This window comes from Peromyscus maniculatus, chromosome 22, assembly GCF_049852395.1.
Source record: "Peromyscus maniculatus bairdii isolate BWxNUB_F1_BW_parent chromosome 22, HU_Pman_BW_mat_3.1, whole genome shotgun sequence".
In the NCBI taxonomy this organism is placed as follows: Eukaryota; Metazoa; Chordata; class Mammalia; order Rodentia; family Cricetidae; genus Peromyscus; species Peromyscus maniculatus.
The window spans coordinates 32,304,110-32,322,803 of NC_134873.1; the positions used below are offsets into that span (position 1 = coordinate 32,304,110).

The 18,694-nt window shown below is 44.8% G+C and overlaps 1 protein-coding gene across 4 annotated transcripts in view; it reads left to right on the top strand.

Annotated features, from left to right (window-relative positions):
- Window positions 1-18,694, top strand: part of Adam17 (ADAM metallopeptidase domain 17) — a 49,891-nt gene that overhangs the window by 23,310 nt on the left and 7,887 nt on the right. For 2 of the 4 annotated variants that reach the window (XM_006976617.4, XM_076559256.1), the window contains exons 5-12: window positions 2-170; window positions 2,307-2,440; window positions 4,442-4,531; window positions 7,578-7,691; window positions 10,300-10,444; window positions 10,558-10,646; window positions 13,838-13,990; window positions 17,173-17,372. In XM_006976617.4, the coding sequence (XP_006976679.3) occupies window positions 2-170; window positions 2,307-2,440; window positions 4,442-4,531; window positions 7,578-7,691; window positions 10,300-10,444; window positions 10,558-10,646; window positions 13,838-13,990; window positions 17,173-17,372 (1,094 nt within the window). Of the gene's footprint in view, window position 1; window positions 171-2,286; window positions 2,441-4,441; window positions 4,532-7,572; window positions 7,692-10,299; window positions 10,445-10,557; window positions 10,647-13,837; window positions 13,991-17,172; window positions 17,373-18,694 lie in introns of those variants that run through there. The other 2 variants (XM_042266867.2, XM_042266868.2) reach the window with 2 other exon arrangements.

The window sequence follows — 18,694 nt, forward strand, 5'->3', positions numbered from 1 at the left end:
GCCACTTTGGAGGTTTGTTAATGATACTAAAGATAAAAGAATGTTAGTGTATAAGTCTGAAGATATCAAGGATGTTTCACGTCTGCAATCTCCAAAAGTGTGTGGCTATTTAAAGGCGGATAGTGAAGAGTTGCTTCCAAAAGGTCTCATAGACAGAGAGCCATCTGAAGGTAAGACTTGACAATATATTTCGGATATGACATAAGTACATCACAGCAGTGATATTTGTTAATTGATAAATATAGAATGATTATAAAGTAACTCTAGTGTTTGGTGTGAAAATACAGTTTGTTACAGAAACTTCTAATTCTTTTTCTGTTATGTCATAGTTGAAAACACTAGAAAAAATAGGTGAAGCAATAATTGTCTTAAAAGATCCTGAGGAAAGAGACAGTGAAATAATCTTAAGTTCTTTACTGGTAGACCTTCAGAAATGTCAAAGCACTATTTTTGAAAAGGAGTCTTTAGCGCTTGTAAGAGATTAATTGGGTGAGAAAATAGTTTTGTGGTATTTGAAATGCACAGAGGCTATCAATCATGAACATATCTATTTGGGGTCAGTAAAAACAAAAGAAACTTTTGGAATGGGTGTTCTTCTGTCTTCATTTTGTTGACTGGTTGGTTGGTTGGTTGGTTATTTTTGAGACAGGATTTCTCTGTGTAGCCCTAGCTGTCCTGGAACTCCATCTATAGATCAGGCTGGCCTTGAACTCACAGAGATCCCCCTGGCTCTGCCTCCTAAGTGCTGGGATTAAAGATGTGCACCACCACCTGATAAATACATTCTTAACAATTGATTATTTGATAAAAAATGTTTTATTAACAAAGACTAATCCTAAACTTTCTACTATAAGGATACATTTGTAGCTATGTATGTACATAATTACTTATGTACTTGAAAAGGTGAGGCTCCCAGACTGACAAGTCTGAATGTCTTAGTGTGCTTAGATTTTATTCTGTCTTAAAGTTTACAGTCCATTATAAAGGGAAGTCAGTAACTTAAGGCAGGAACTGAAGCAGAGACCATGGAGGATTGCGACTTACTGGTTAGTTAGTGCCTCATGGTTCCCTCAACTTGTTTGTTTGGACGCTTGTTTTTCAAGATAGGGTTTCTCTGTGCAGCCCTGTCTGTTCTGGAATTTGCTCTGTAGACCAGGCCTTGAATTTAGGGATCCTCCTGTTTCTGTCTCTTGAGTGCTGGGATCAAAGGCTGGTACTACTATGCCTGGCTTTAGCTTGTTTTTATATAACCCAAGACCGCCTGCCCAGGGGTGCTACCACTCACAGGCTTCCATATGAATCATTAATCAAGAAAATGCTCAGCAGACTTGCCTACAAGCCAGTCAAACGGAGGTATTTTCTCTTCCATGACTCCCCAGCTGTGTCAAGTTGACAAACCACTGTACATGAGTATGTCTATGAGTGTATTTCTCTATATACATATATTGACAGGTAATCAGATGGATATGTGTGTGCATCTACATACTCCATAAACCTGTGCTTGTGAGTAAACAGTAGACAGACCTGCTTGTATCAGGGAGCTGAGAAGATTGCAGCCTTGCACTGATGCTCGTAGAGACACCTCTAAACACCCAGGATTGTTTAATGTTTGTTTATTATAAACAAGGTTTGCTCTCCAGCTCATGATGGCCATCCCCTTGCCTCAGCTTCCTAAGTGCTGGAGTTACAGACTTGTGCCATCACACCTGGCTCCGTGTGACTTAGTTTTAATGTATGGTTACCTAGACCTTTTTACGTTTTGATTAATTCATGGAGTTCTAGAAGAAAATGACCTGTAGCTTCATTGCCTAGTGCCTTTACAATTGCCTAGTAAAAAATTATTTTACTGTATTAAACATTTGTGAAAATCTTTTCCTTGTGTGGTGGTGGGGTTTGAACTATGATCTTACATATCCCAAGTCCCCTTGGTTTTAAATTCAGCAATTTTAAACCTTATGTTACTTTTTACTTTTCTGTCTTTTTCCAAATATTACTACTATTATTATTATTCAACATACCATTAAGGACAGATATGATGGTGCATGGCTGTTTTCCCAGTACTTGGAAGGTGGAGGCAGGAGGATCAGGAGTTGAAGGTCATCCTTGGCTATGTAGTGAATCCAAGATCAGCCAAGGCTGTGTGAGACCCTGTTTCCACTCCTCCCTCGGAAAAGAAAAAGATACCTTTAATGATACTGAACTTAAATAATGTTTGTTTCAGAAACAGAATAGAACTGAGTGTTACTATAAAACTCCTCCCTGTTCTGGTGAATTTTAATTTAATAGTGCATACAAATTCATATTAGAGTTTGTTCGGCGAGTGAAGAGACGAGCTGAGCCTGACCCCTTGAAGAACACTTGTAAGTTACTGGTGGTAGCAGATCACCGATTCTACAAGTACATGGGCCGAGGAGAGGAGAGCACCACCACCAACTACTTAGTAAGTATCTGATGACCACAGGGTGGTCCAGCAAGTCATTCATGCGGTGAATTCATTCTGTTAGGAGAGGCTGCCATCATTTACAACTTAAAGAAACCAGGCCTGCTCCAGACACTGTTACTTCCTTTCTACTACTTGGAGAGCATGTACTAGGATCTTACATTTCTATATAGAAACTATAGTTTCAGGATTATGAGAATGCATTTTGCTTTAAAATTACTATTTTCTGCATATTAGACTTTTTTCTACAGACTAAATTAGGGGGAAGTTTATAATGTAGTCCCTTTATACAAGCGAGCTCTTTACAAATGTTAGTACCGCATGCATAGATTTATACTTCAGAATAAGAACTAGATAAGTGTATGAACTTTGTGTATTTTCTGTGTCTAGACTCCAGAGGTTTTGTCACTGTCCCGTTAAAAAGATAGTCTTGGGATAGTATATGAAATAGTGAGACATTCATGGCATAGTTAGCCCTGGGGCAGAGGTAGGAAGGACAGATGAAAGAGGTCTTAATCCTCAGTTACTTTCTGTGCCTGCCAGGCAAGGGCTCTTGCACTGAGCTGGATCCCCAGCCTGACATGGAACTTTTAGCATCAGCTGCGAAATTTTTAAAGTCAAGCAGATGATTTTTTCCAGGACTTTTTTTTTTTTTTCTCAGCATGACCCCATTTATCTTTGGTAACTTGGCACTGATAAAAATGTTGTCATTGAGGGAATAAAAGAGAATGGAGCTATTCATGACCCAGTAGCCCAATGCAGTAGAGACGGCTTTCTGAGTGCCTCCTTCCCATTCTCTCCATTTCATTCCAACCTCCCTCAGCCGCCTTTCCTTTCCTTGGGCTGTATGGGCGAATTTGTTAGGAGAAGCGTGGGAGTCATTGATTCTTGTTCCTAAGAAGAGTCTTTCTTGAGGAATTCTCATCTGGGTTCGTGTTAATACAAGGACTCCCAGTGTTTCACTTCTTCGTGTCGGATGCCGTGAATGTGAGCAGCCTGCGAGGTCCTCTCTTTTCTTGGTTTTTAAGACAAGGTTTCTCTGTGTAGCTCTGGCTGTCCTAGAATTCTGGAGACCATGCTGGCCTTGATCTCTGAGAGATCTGCCTGCCTCTGCCTCCCGAGTGCTGGGATTAAAGGTGTGTGCTGCCATTGCCCAGTATGGGGTCAACGTTTTCTTTTTCTTTTAAAAGATTCATTTATTTTATGTACTTTGGGGTTTTGCTTGTATGTATGTCTGTATGAGGGTGTCAGATCCCCAGAACTGGAGTTACAGACATTTGTGAGCAGCCATGTGGGTGCTGGGGATTGAACCTGGGTCCTCTGGAAGAGCAGCATGTGCTCTTAACCACTTGAGCCATCTCTCCAGCCCTGAGGTCAACTTTTTCACAGTGCATTTCTCATTGCTACTTAAAGTAAAGAACAGTTTTTTTCATAGCTGAAACCAACCTGTTAACCATTTTTTGAATAGATAAATGTTCCTCTTTGTGAAAAGATAAATGGTTCCTTTTTTAAATTATTTCTGATGTACTGATTATGCTCTGCTTCTATCATGTGCACACAAGTGTGTGTGTGTGTGTACACACACATGTGCCCATTCACACAGAAAACATGTATACAAATACATGTATCCCCACACATAAAAAATAAATGGGGGGGGGAAGCAATATCACCATTTTACCTGTTTTAGGGCCACATTTAAGGCACTCCTGACATAGAGACTGGTTACTTCTTAGCTTTTCTGATAATTTTTTTATAGTTGACTCGGACGGCGTATTTAAAAAGCCTGAGGTTGCATAGACAGTGACGTTCTTGTAGCAGTGTTTTAAGTTTGGCTCTAGGGTAACTTCTCTGATAGACCCATTAGTGATAAAGATTAGTTTTTTGATGCAGGTTTTCATAATCAGTCTTGCATTCTCCTCCATTGGATGTTTATTCCAGGAGATGTTATTACATTATAATTAGTGGTAGAGTTCTACATAACTTCATCTTTTATATTCACAGATAGAGCTAATTGACCGAGTTGATGACATATACCGGAACACTTCGTGGGATAATGCGGGGTTTAAAGGTTATGGAATACAGATAGAACAGGTATTTATCAATAGTAGGCCTTGTGTTGATTCATGAGCTTCTACAGAGTAAATATTTTTATTTTTTTCCAAAACCCTAAACTTACCTTAACATTAATTACAAATATTCTCATTTGTGATCTTTTTAAATGATACATTGTGTGAATTTTTGGTATACAGTCCTAGATGATAAAGTTTCTCTCTTGAGGGTTGTTTTAGGAATGAAACCTGTTAATGTTGTTACATCCTCATCTGTTAATGATAGCGCTTTCATTTCCTATAGTGTTTCTTTTCCTCTGATTATGCTTCAGTCTCTAGTTAGAATTCTAGTACACAAACCAGGAATGACAGGATTTTTTTTTTTTTTTTTTTCGAGACAGGGTTTCTCTGTGTAGCTTTGCGCCTTTCCTAGTCTCACTTTGTAGACCAGGCTGGCCTCGAACTCACAGAGATCCGCCTGGCTCTGCCTCCCGAGTGCTGGGATTAAAGGCGTGCACTACCACTGCCCGGCTAACAGGATATTCTAATTTTGTGCCCACTGTATCTCTGAGAAAAATTAAAAAGAGAGATTCTGATGGAAAGTAGAAAGTATTTGGGGGGGGGGGATCTACAATTTTGAACCCATAGTCAGGAAATTTACTGAAGAGTACAATGCAGCGGGGGTTTGTACCCAGCGGTGGATCTCTCCTCCGGCTGCTTGGCTGGCACAGCATGCCTGTCACTGCTGCACTAATCACACTGCACTAACCATCACAGTAACCATCACACTCACTCTTAGTAAAAGCTGACCTCCGTGGTTTGGAAATTCAGTATTGCTTTGGAAAAATACATATTTTGATATGAATGTTTCCAGGTTCTTTGTAATAAACCATATAGTTTTGCAGGTTATAGTGTGTAAAATTGAGAGACTTTAAAAAAAAAAAAAAGGCAGACAGCCAGGTGGTGGTGTCGCACACCTAAAATCCCAGCACTCGGGAGGCAGAGGCAGATGGATCGATGTGAGTTTGAGGCCAGCCTGGGCTACAGAGTGAGTCCCAGGACAGCCAGGGCGGTTACACAGAGACCCTGTCTTGATAAACAAACAAACAAAAGGACAAACTACAAAAGGGGAAAAATCACTTCTCTTGACATGGTGGTGCATGCCTGTAATTCTAGTTCTTGGCAGGCAGAGGCAGCCTGGTCTACATATTGAGTTCTAGGTCAGTCAGGGCTTGTCTTCCAGATGTTGTGCACAAATAAGCCTGTATTCAACACACTGGCAACGTGTGCACACTCTTGGCCTTTTTGGTTTTTTATTTTACGCTTTGTTGAATATAATTCCCCATTGATAATGTAAAGCAGACTTACTGGTTTTAAAATCACTGCTATGTGTAGCTGTAAAACTATAAAAAAAGCTTATAAAAAGAGCTATAAAAACTGTGCAGGTTTTTGGAAATCAGTAAATAGTTCCTTTTTGCCTTAGGAACTTGGAAACAATCGAAGAACATAGCAATATAGGAAACAGAAATGCGAATTTTTTTAATCCCTTCAAGATGAACTGGAGGGTGTAATTTAGGTGTGGAGTCCTGGCTTTCGGATGATTCTTCCCAGAACTGATTCTGAGGTCTCCAGGAAGCTCACCATAGTGTTGGCCAGAGACTGCGGAGCCGAGCACGCCTTCTGTCCTTGTCCCAAAGTCCTGGACCAGAAACCTTTCTTCCTCCTCTTAGTGGGTTTAATGGGAATTTGTCTTAAACATGCATGCAAAGAGAAGCTCCGATTTTTTTATAGTCCAGTACTTACGGTACCGAAGTGACGTTCATGTCGATCTTTCACTTTTAAATTACTGACTATAATTGTAATAAATACCCTAGGCTCATGTAACCCAGGTTCTCTCTTTTAAATACACGTAGGATTTAGTGCATTTCTAACTTTATAATAATTCATTGCCATGTGTTTTCTGTGCCATATGCTTTTCAGTTTGTTTTGGACCTTGAATATTTGAGCTAAAGAATTTGGGTTGTAAAACATTTTGTATAGGAGTAGATAGTTGAGTGTTTGTGTGTGTGCTGGTGCGTGTGAGTGTATACATGTGCATGTATGTGAGTGCATGTGTATACATGTGCATCTATGTGTATGTGAGTGCATGTGTATACATGTGCACCTATGTGTATGTGAGTGCATGTGTATACATGTGCACCTATGTGTATGTGAGTGCATGTGTATACATGTGTACCTATGTGTATGTGAGTGCATGTGTATACATGTGCACCTATGTGTATGTGAGTGCATGTGTATACATGTGTACCTATGTGTATGTGAGTGCATGTATATACATGTGCACCTATGTGTATGTGAGTGCATGTGTATGGCTTTGCGTGTTTATTTTTTTTTTTTTATTTTTTTTTTTTTTTTTGGTTTTTCGAGACAGGGTTTCTCTGTGTAGCTTTGCGCCTTTCCTGGAACTCACTTGGTAGCCCAGGCTGGCCTCGAACTCACAGAGATCCGCCTGGCTCTGCCTCCCGAGTGCTGGGATTAAAGGCGTGCGCCACCACCGCCCGGCTCAGCGTGTTTATTTTTTGAGATAGGCTTTGGCTATGTAACCCAGATTGCCCTTGAACTAGTAGTGACTGACCTGTCTCCATCTCAGCCTACCAAAGTGCCAGGGTTACATAGATGCTGATTTTTTCTTTTTAATTAAGAACTTTTTTAAAAAAAATATATTTAAAGTTATAGAAGGTTGTGAACTTGCATGTGGGTGCTGGGGATCAAACCTGGGTCCTGAGTAAGAACAAGTGCTCTTAGCTGCTGAGGTCTCTCCAGTTTTTGGTCTGGAGTTTTGGTCTTAGTTTTGTTTTTGTTTTTTGAGGCAGGGTCTTTCCAGACAGCCCTGGTTGTTCTGGAACACATTGTGTATATTGAGCTAGCTTCCAACTCGGAGATCTGCCTGCCTTTGCCTTTGGAGTCCTGGGACTAAAGGTGTGCGCCACCTGCCTGGCCAGGTGCTCTTTCTTGAAGTGATGAAATAAGGCAGTGAAAGTCTTAGGATGCTTTGGAATTGTTCTAAGTGTGTTCTCTCTTAAGTATAGATTCGAATTCTTAAGTCTCCACAAGAGGTAAAACCTGGTGAAAGGCACTTCAATATGGCCAAAAGTTACCCAAACGAAGAAAAAGATGCTTGGGATGTGAAGACGTTGCTGGAGGTAGGCCCTGCTCGGCAGTTTCTCAGTTCTAATGGGAGGCTGTGTCTGCACTAGTGAAGGGGCATGGGGGAAACCTTCCCATCTTTGAGCACCTAATTCGGCACAGTGGGTCTTCTCTGGAAAACAGCATGAATAGTAAGCCTGTAAACTCCGACTGTTCTGTGTCTCAGGTCTCTGAAACTTAACCACAAGTATTTTAGAGCAGTACTTACCAAAGAAATGAACATGTATTGGCCGGCACAAGTATGACTTGAGATCTATAGAAATGTAAACATTTTATTTTCACTCTGGTAATAAATTTGAAGAGTGTTAGCACCCTGTGTGCATTCTTACCTTAGTAGACTGGCTGCTATATGATTCCAGTGTCTGACTGCATATTACTGCTTTATTGTAAATTGTATGTTAATTTTCTGTTGCTGCTGTAACAAATTACTACAGATTGAGCAGCTTGGAACATTTGGGTAGGTTGTTTTTTTAATCTCATAGTTTCAACAATGTATTGGTTCAGGTGGTAGGCTAATACAGATTTTTTTGCTTATGCACCCACAAGACCAAAATTAAGTTTCAATCTTGAATGGAATTAAAGGTTTTTTTGTTTGTTTGTTTGTTATTTTTCCCCTAGATTGAGACCCATTATGTGTTATGTCTATATAATACTGGTTTATGTAATTTGATCTGCCAGCCACCCTGAGGGAGATTGAGACGGTATCATTTTGTATTTTGAATTTTGTTTTTCTGAGACAAGGTATCTCTGTAGTCCTGACCTGGAACTTGCTCTGTAGACCAGGCTGGCCTCAAACTCAGAGATCCGCCTGCCTCTGCCTCCCAAGTGCTTTGATTAAAGGCGCTCCGTATGGTTGCTTTTGAGATAAGTCTCAGCAAATGGATTCAGCTCCAGCTCCTATTAACAGAGTACCACAGCCTGGGAGACTTAAGCCTCTGGCGTTTATTTTCTCCTAGTTCTGGAAGCCAGCAGTACAGGCTAGAGATATTGGCAGGATTGGTTTCTGCTTAGGCCTCTCTTTAGCATGCTGATGTCTCCCTCTGTGTATGTCTGGGTCCTTATCCTCATGAAGACATGGGTGATGCTGGAGATGCAGTCCTTGTATGGCACATGCTAGCATTCCTGTGCCCTGTATTTGGATCCAGCACTGCAAAGCAACAAATGAACAAACCTGCCCCCAGGAAACAGGTCACCTGTAATTAGGGCCTGTGAATGTCCTCACTGGACCTCACTTTCTTCTGTAAAGGCCCTGTCTCCAAATACAGCTGTGTTCTGAGTTAGTCAATATATGAGCTTTGTGGTGACCACAGTTGGGCCCATTCATCGAGTGTAGATGTCTTGTCCTGGGTTAGTCATTGGGGTAAGCCTGAGTAGCCAGACTTCCTGATTGCTGAGACAGCTGACCCACCCATTGCTTCCTGTGGGCCCAAACATGCGCCTTCCGTCTTTTTTCCCTCAGCCCCCAGAGAAGTCCTGGAGTCTCACTCACCCCTGTTGCCAAGGGACTGTCAAGGTCCCAGACAGCTAGATGTCCTTTATTTTGTACATAGGATTCTCTGAGCTTTTATTTTAAATGCATGAGTATATATGCTGAGACAGGACCTCACAAGTTGGCCCTGAACTTACAGAGTTCCACCTGCCTCTGTCTCCCAAGGGCTGGCCTTAAACATTTTCAAAAGTCATGATTTTTTTTTTCTTTTTAAACTTTTAAAGTTTTTGGATTGTTAGGGTAGAAAAATAAAAGACACTGAAGTAAGGCCCATGGGGTGTGGGGCAGGGTAGAGGTTGGGGGATTGAATCTGCAGTGTTCTTTAGATGGCTTTAAATCTTTTGTTTGTACCATACAAATAAGTATGTCTGCTTTTCTATAAACTTATATTTATAAATTTTTAAAATAATTTTTTATAATTGTAATTTATAAAATTTAAATAAAAATCTTTACCAGCCCAATAATTAACAATAAAATAATCCCTGCACAGTGTGTTAAACTGTTGAAATACTTTGACCTGCTGTAGCGTGGGGCTGCAGTCTCTCTGGGATTGGGCTGTTCTAGTCCTTACTAGGTCTCAGTGTGGAAGAGCAGTGAACCCAGAGTGGATGAGAAGTGCCTCAGTGCTCCCCACCACCCCATGACCACTGTGCTTCACCTGCTGCATGGCTGTGGACCCCGGGGAAGGCTTATTGTGTTGCAAGGACTTGCAGGTGCTAGCGCAGGGCTGCAGATGTGGTGTGATGTTGTGTTTGTGTTCTGACAAAGCTGGCCTGGAGGTCAGAGGGCGGAGCCAGCCACTAGTTAACCATAGGGGAGGCCAGGCCGTTGGTGGTGCACGCCTTTGATCCTGGCACAATTGGGAGGTGGAGACAGGAATATAAGGCGGGTGGAGACAGGCTCTCGCCCCCATTTGGTCGGAGGATCTGGAGAGGTAAGAAGTCACTGGTGGCTGCTCCTTTGCTCCTCTGATCTTTCGGGTTATCACCCCCATATTTGACTCCCGGTTTTTATTGATAAGACTAATTAGGATCCTGTTTCATGCAGCTGCTCTGTAATATGCACCCCGAACCTGGCAGGATGGTAATCTAATTAAGAATACTCTCTCTTGAAAGCAATTTAGCTTTGATATAGCCGAAGAAGCCTCCAAAGTCTGCCTGGCTCATCTTTTCACGTACCAGGACTTTGACATGGGAACTCTTGGATTAGCTTACGTGGGTTCTCCCAGAGCCAACAGTCACGGAGGGGTTTGCCCAAAAGGTGAGTGTGCTTGGCACAGTCATTACACTGAGAGACAGAAGAGCAAGCCGACTGGGGGACGCTTCAGTTCTGTGTTTACGAGGCAGTTTTTGTCTGTGTTCTTTTTCCTTTAGCTTACTACAGCCCAGGTGGGAAGAAAAACATCTATTTGAATAGTGGGCTGACTAGTACAAAAAACTATGGTAAAACCATCCTTACAAAGGTATGTTCCTTGATTTTTTTTAAAGAACTTTATTACAAAATGTTTTTACATTTGTGTGTGTGTGTGTGTGTGTGTGTGTATGTGTGTTGTGCGCACATGTGAGTGCCCATGCGCAAGTGTGTACAGATGCCAGAAGAATGTTGGATCTGCTGGAGTTGCAGTGTGTGTCCCTGAGCCATCTGACAGCAGTGTTGGGAACTGAACATGCAGCCTCTAGAAGAGCAGCACATGCTTTTAGCCACTGAGACAGCCCTCCAGCCTGCTTTCGGGTCTTGTCTTTAAACAGGATAGATTGAGAGTGCTTTGCGTTAGAATCTGAGCTACATATTTATACTGATACCTTTTAAAAAGTAATCATACTTGGTTGATAGTGTGCCTGGGTGTGTTCTGCCCTTCCACATTTGAAGGCATTGCTCCATTGTCTCCTGGCATTCATGTGCTGTTAAGAAGAGCATGAGACCTTAGCCTCAGTCTGTGACCTTTTCTTCCTAAGAGATTTTTATATCTTGTTTTGGGGTCTGAGATGAGCTCTGTTAGTAGAGTGCTTACCTAGTGTGTAGCATATAAAACCAGGGATGGAGATGCATGCCTGCAACCCCAGCCCCTGGGTAGAGGCGAGGATCAACATTTCAAGATTGTCCTCGGCTTCATACTACAGTCAAGACCAGCTTGGTACCTGAGACTGTCTCAAAATACAAAACAGAAAACCTTGTTCCTCTGTAGTTGTATCTGTTCAAATACGCTTTGCTACAAATAATAGAAAATACAGTAAGCGGTGGTGGCCTAAACAGGGCCTTATTTTTCTGAGTTACTTACCTGAGATAGCCTTCCCCAGGTTACACTTGGACATTCAAAGATGCTCTCAGTCTGGGTCTCCCTGGCTTCTTCCCTTTAGCCTTTCTGGGCACAAGCCCCCTGTCCTTATGCTGCGGCCTCATAGGCACAGGTGGATCTTGTCTCTCTTGTAGAGGAGGAGAAAGAGACTAGAGTGTCTATCAAAGCTTTTCTACAAGCCTCATCCACCAGTTTCTGGTTATGCCTCCCTGGACACGTGAATGTCCATAGCACCAGGGCAGAAAGGTAGCTATTATAACTGAATATGTTGCTGCCCAGAGCAGAATTAGGGCACTCTAAAGGGAGAGCTGGGCATGGTGGTGGACATCTGAGCATTTGGGAGGGAGAGGCAGGTGTATCTTGAGTTTGAGGTCAGCCTAGTCTACATTGTGAGTTCCAGGACAGCCAGATCTATGTAGAGAGACCCTATCTCAAAAAGCCAAATACACACAGAGAGAGAAGGGGGGTGGGGAGGGAGAGAGAGGTATTGGTAGGAAACATCAATACCTGAGACACCAGTGTGTTGACTGTGAGCTTAAAATTGACTTTGTGGAGCTGCTCTTCCGGAGGACTTGAGTTTGATTCCCAGCCCAGGGATCCAGCGCCCTCTGCTGGCCTCCCCGAGCATTGTACTCATTTGCACATACCCAGACAGAGGCTCCATACATAACTAAGATAAATCTTTTTTTTTTCTTTTTTAATTGGTTGAATGTTTTCTTTTTTCCCCCTCCTTTGTGGGGGCAGGTGGGCCCTTCAGTCTAGATACTTTGTCTTTGTGCAAAATGTTTACTTTTTTGTGTGGTGTGTTTGTTTTTAGTGAGACAGAGTGCTGGGATTGCAGGCATGTATCAACAAGGCATGAGTTATTATTTCCTAGATAACTTTGGTGTATGTGTTCTTCATCCTGCACTGTGTGTGTTACCCAAGTGGCCTTAACCTCCTGGGCCAGTGTAGCCCCGTCTGCCTCAGCCTCCTGAGTAGCTAGCTGGGGCAGTAGGTGGGCCCAGGTATCTTGTCTGTTCTCTCTCTTTCTGGCTCTGTCTCTCTGTCTCCCTCTTTCCTCCCCCACCCTTTCTCTCTCGTTTTGAGAGACAGGGTTTCTCTGTGTAGCCCTGGCTGTCCTGGATCTCACTCTGTAGACCAGGCTGGCCTTGAACTCACAGAGATCCGCCTGCCTCTGTCTCCCAAATTCTGGGATTAAAGGTGTGCGCCACCACTGCCTGGCTGTCTGTTGCTCCTTAACGCTTTCTCCTGTTTTCCAGTTTCCTACATGATACCTTCAACTTTCTCTTCAGCCCTTTTGAGTTTTTCATTGGTGCTGCCTTTTTTTTTTCTTTCTTTCTTTCGGTTACAGTCGCCCTTTTGTTGTGTAGCCCTTTCTGTATAGCTGTGCTTGTAGTATTTCGCTTTTTAAAAAACTGATGTAATTTTTTGTGGCATCTGTCCGCTGTTGCTCTCTACCCTTGACCTTTGACCTGGAAGGTCGTGTCCTCTTATTCCTGAAGGAGTAGAAGTAAGTGTAGAGTTCCTTTTTGTGCTGTTTTCAACTCCCAGGAAATGGGAAAGGCATTGGGACGGTCGAGATGCAAAGTTACTGGCTGCCAAGCTTGACCCCACATGGAGGCAGGAGAGAGCTGACCCCTGCAAGGCTGGGGTTAAGTGTAGAGAGGCGACTTCCACTGCTGTTGAAAGATGGAAGGATAAGTCATACAGGTGTTCTGGGGAAACTTTCAGCTTCCAACCTTTGTTTCCTCTCTCCCTGTCTGTGAATGTGGTAGTCAGAGGTCAGCTTTGGGTGTGTTTTCTCAGGTTCCATCCATCTTCCTGTTTTTTTTTTTTTTTTCCTGGAGCTGAGGACAGAACCCATGGCCTTGCGCTTGCGCTCTACCACTGAGCTAAATCCCCAGCCCCTGTGTTTTTTAACTGATTAACTTATTATTTATATGTGTGTGTATGGGCCATCTTGAGTTTATGTGCAAGCAGGAGCCTGCATATTTGATCCCCTGGAACTGGAATTACAGGTGGTTGGGACTGAACTCTGAAAGTGCAGTAAGCACTCTTAACCACTGAGCCATCCCCTCTCCCCATTACATTTACCGGGGCCAGGGAGATGGTAAAGATGCTATATAAAACAGCCCTGACCTCACTCACACATTTACTGTGTTCTCTCCCTCCCTCCCCGCCCCCCCCCCCCCACACACACACACACTCACACATGAAAACTGTATATGATGGGTGTATGTGGGTGTGGTCACTTTTGGGAGTCATTGTACATCCACTTGATCTGACAAATGTAGCATTGGCCCAACCCGCACAAGCAGCTGATGGTCACACGTTTTCTTTGTCTGATTCTCAAGGAAGCTGACCTGGTTACAACTCATGAATTGGGACACAATTTTGGGGCAGAACATGATCCTGATGGGCTAGCAGAATGTGCTCCAAATGAGGACCAGGGAGGGAAGTACGTTATGTACCCCATCGCTGTGAGTGGTGACCATGAGAACAATAAGGTATGTGTGGTTTGATCGTTTTTTTAGTGGTAGGAGGGAAGCCTGTGTGGTGTTGGTGGAAACGGAAAAACTTGATGTTTCCCTAGAGATGGAACTCTCAGATAGAGTAGGAACTTGGCGTGGTTTGGACAGTTTTGTCAAGGTGAATCACGTGTAAATTCGGGTTCATTCTGACAGCTGCAGTAGTGACTTTTGTCAGGGTCCTGCTTTTGAGTGTGCTTGGTTCAGCCTTAAAAAGGACCTGACGATTGTATGTACACTTTGTTACTCGTTTAATTCAGCGGTCCTTCCAGTTTGCTGCTACCGGCCTCCCTCCCTCCCTCCCTCTCTTGCTGTACGAGGGATTAAATGTCTCTTAATAAAACCCTTTGTGGTTTTTCGAGACAGGGTTTCTCTGTAGTTTTGGAGCCTTCCCTGGAACTCACTTTGTAGACCAGGCTGGCTTCGAACTCACAGAGATCCGTCTGCCTCTGCCTCCCAAGTGCTGGGATTAAAGGTGTGCACCACCACCGCCTGGCTAATAAAACTCTTTTTTTTTTTTTTTTTTTTTTTTGGTTTTTCGAGACAGGGTTTCTCTGTGTAGCTTTGCGCCTTTCCTGGAGCTCACTTGGTAGCCCAGGCTGGCCTCGAACTCACAGAGATCCACCTGCCTCTGCCTCCCGAGTGCTGGGATTAAAGGCGTGCGCCACCAACGCCCGGCTCTAATAAAACTCTTAAAAACAAGTGTTAAATACAGAAAACCTGTGAAGTCGTGGAAGCTGGTGAGGGCCATGCGCATTCATGAAACTACGTGTCCATTTAACACACACTTGGACACTTCAGTAATAAGTATAGAAGGGTGAACGAGCAAAGACTCCTCAATGGTCACAAAAGCTAGTGGGCTCCCTACTGGGCTGCTCTGGTTATTCGGTGCTGCCAGGGCTCGGGGGGAACGATTGATTTGTACACTCTGCTCCAGGGAAAGCGCATGATGCTGCTTCCTCCTCCGAGGAACCCCCACCGGCCCTGAGTGGCCTGTGAGAACTTGCTAGTGGGAGTGGATCGTGGGCAGAGCTGTCGGGGAAGCACATTGGTTTGTCCTGCACCCGTCACGTTTAGTGTGTGTTTTCTCTTTCACAGTTTTGCCAACAAGTACCTCCCCTTACAAAAAAAGACTGTGTATGCATTTCCTGTGTTTTAGGTTTTTTCCAAGTAGTTTTTTACATTTACTCATTGGTGGGGGTCGTGTGTGCCATGTCACATGTGTGGAGCTCAGAGGACAGTTTTTGGGGGTTGTTCTTTCCATCACCTGGTGATTGAACTCAGGTCATCCGGTTTGGCAGCTGGCCTCTTTTACCTGCAGAGGCAGAGGCAGGGGCATTCCTTGGCCCTCCGTGAATTAACCCCTCTCTCCTCCCCCTTTCTTTTCTTTCGGTCTTTCCGTGTGGTCCTGGCACTTGCTGTGTAGACCAGGCTGAACTCACAGAACTCTTGCCTCTTGTGTCCTGAGTGCTGGGATTAAAGTGGGCACCGCCAGGCCCAGCTCGTGAGCGTCTTGATAAACGTTGTTTAACTAGGTGACAAGGACCGTAGGGCAGAACCAGGTGCGTCGTTCCTGTCACCTGGACAGACAGTCCTGTTTGCTCCTGGATGGCCGACGGCAGAGGCCCTGAGCTGCCACGTGAGCTGTGCACAGTGACATTCCTGGAAAGAAGGAAGGGGTGCTGCGGGCTGGGATGGCCCCCGGAAGGTCACTGAAAGAGAGAGGTGCAGACAGAAGCCTGGGATTTGGAGATGGTGGTCACTGTGTGCTCAGCACTGTCTAGGCCCCGGAGACCCACCGCTTCCCAGTGTAACCGCTCAGGAAGAGGCCTGCTTGCCAGCTGGGGTGGCTTAGGTCCTCAGCTAAGGGCACTAACCTTTTTGGCCTGTGGGGCATGGTGGGCCACTCCTTCCTTCATCCCCAGCACTGAGAGAGGCAGAGGCAGGTGTATCTGAGTTCAAGGCTAGCCTGGTCTAGACAGGGAGCTCCAGGCTATCCTGAGCCACACAATCAAGACCCTTGTCTTAAAACAGAAGCCCTAGCCATTTTGTATTTAATGAAGGGAAACAAGGTTGCAGCAGTCGACACCGTTGAGAGCGGAGAGAGATGTCACCTGTGGACTGAAGCCGAGACCGCTCCGAGAGGCTTCTGCCGGGCCCTTGTATTCATCTGTATATACTCTAAGGAGTGGTTCCCGGCCTCCCCAATGCTGCAACCCTTTAATGCAGTCCCTCATGTCGTGGTGACCCCCAACCATAAAGTTATTTTCATTGCTACTAAGTAACTGAGTTTTTTGCTACTGTTATGAATCATAACGTAAGTCTCTCATACGCAGGATATCTGATATGCGACCCTAAAGGGGTCTCAACCCACAAGTTGAGAACCACTGCTCTAAACCATAAGAGGGCTGGGGAAGCAAGATTGACCACTGTGTGCTGTTTTGTTTGTGTCCTGACAAGTAAAGCTTGCCTGGAGGTCAGGGGGCAGAGCAGCAGCCACTAGAGACTTCTTACCTCTGTGAACTCTCAGACTGAAGGGGGGATCCTGTCTCTAGGCGTCCTCAGACTGGTGGGCCCGAGATCCTGTCTCCACCTCCCTAGTGCTGGGAGTAAAGGCGCGCACCCCCACCGCCCGACTCTGTTTCTCTTTTAGAATGGATCAGTCTTCTGTCGTCCAGGGTGGCCCTGAACTCCTGATCTTCCTGTTTCCTCCAAGTGCTGGGATTAAAGGTGTGCCACCACTGCCTGGCTCTGTGGTTAACTAGTGGCTGGCTCCCCCTCTGACCTCCAGGCAGCTCTATTTTGCAGAACACAAAATACTCAACATTCTACATGGGTGGCAGTTAGCAGTGGCCCACTGTCTTCGGCTATCTCTCTAGGTCATTCTGTTCCAGGGAGCAGGGGAAGCCATGCTTGACGCATAGGCTGTGCAAGCAGCGTTCAAGGAAATCACTAGTAAATCACATGGAACAGTTGGTCTTTTCTACATTGGTGCACTTCGGAAGTTTCTTACTGTGGCATTTGCAGTGGACCACCCAGTAGCTCCGTGGTGGCATCGAGGGTGGCGTCACAGTTAGTGTCTGTATGCAGAGAGCACACACTTACTTGGGAAGGAATTTTATCTTGGTCTTTTCGATTCTCACGGCCCGTTTGCTCTTCAGATGTTTTCCAACTGCAGCAAACAGTCCATCTACAAGACCATAGAGAGCAAGGCTCAGGAGTGCTTCCAGGAGCGCAGTAACAAGGTGTGCGGAAACTCCAGGGTGGACGAAGGGGAGGAGTGTGACCCAGGCATCATGTACCTCAACAACGACACCTGCTGCAACAGCGACTGCACGCTGAAGCCCGGTGTGCGGTGCAGGTGAGAGGTGTCCCGAGAGCTGGGGCGTGAGGGTGAGTGGTGCAGGTGAGAGGTGTCCCGAGAGCCGGGGCGTGAGGGTGAGCGGTGAGAGATGTCCCGAGAGCCCCGTGAGGGTGAGCGGTGCAGGTGAGAGGTGTCCCGAGAGCCCCATGAGGGTGAGCGGTGAGAGGTGTCCCGAGAGCCCCATGAGGGTGAGCGGTGAGAGGTGTCCCGAGAGCCGGGGCGTGAGGGTGAGCGGTGCAGGTGAGAGGTGTCTCGAGAGCCCCGTGAGGGTGAGCGGTGCAGGTGAGAGGTGTCCCGAGAGCCCCGTGAGGGTGAGCGGTGAGAGGTGTCCCGGAGAGCACAGGGCGTGAGTCGTGAGGGTCCAGATAACAGGAGCTTACACTGCAGGCCCCTTGAAGTAAAAGTGTGTGTGTAAGAGCCTGTGTGTGTGTGTGTGTGTGCAAGCGCAGTGCTTTAGGGAAAATATTTCGACCTGTTTTAAAAACATCCTTAACCTTGCTTGCATGACTACTGATACAGCATTCCCTTTTGTATTTTATTGATTTTTTGAGACAGGGTCTCATTATCTAGCCCTGGCTGACCTTCAACTCTTCATATAGATAGGCTAGCATGGAACACACAGAGATTACCTACCTTTGCCTCCACAGTGCTTGAGATGTGTTTTTATTTTAAAATTAAGCTTGGTAGTGACTGCCTTTACTAGTTGTCTCATTGGAGTTTAAGAATCTTTTTAAAGCAGGCATGGTGGGGCATGCCTTTATTCTCAGTACTTGAAAGGCAGAGGGAGGCAGATCTCTGTGTGTTCGAATCCAGCTTGGTGTACATAGTGAGCTCCAGGCCAGCCAAGACTACACAGTGAGAGCTTATCTGGGGAAAAAAAATCACCTTAAACAAAAAAGTTAACTCGTCAAGGCTACTCATAGCTGTGTCTTTTTTTTTTTTTTTTTTTGGTTTTTCGAGACAGGGTTTCTCTGTGTAGCTTTGCGCCTTTCCTGGAACTCGCTTTGGAGACCAGGCTGGCCTCGAACTCACAGAGATCCGCCTGCCTCTGCCTCCCGAGTGCTGGGACTAAAGGCGTGCGCCACCACCGCCCGGCAGCTGTGTCTTTTATAGCAGCAAAATAATGGAACAGTCCAAGATGGTAATGTTAGGATATAAATTGTTACTATATGTATCCATATAATAGAATAATGTGGAGTGCTGTTTCATGATATCAAGCACATTCCAAATTGGAAGGTACTTAATTTCTATTTTTTAAGTACCTGATAGACCAGCGTTGGGTGAATTAGTCATCTGCACGGTGTGCCTTTTAACTTGTA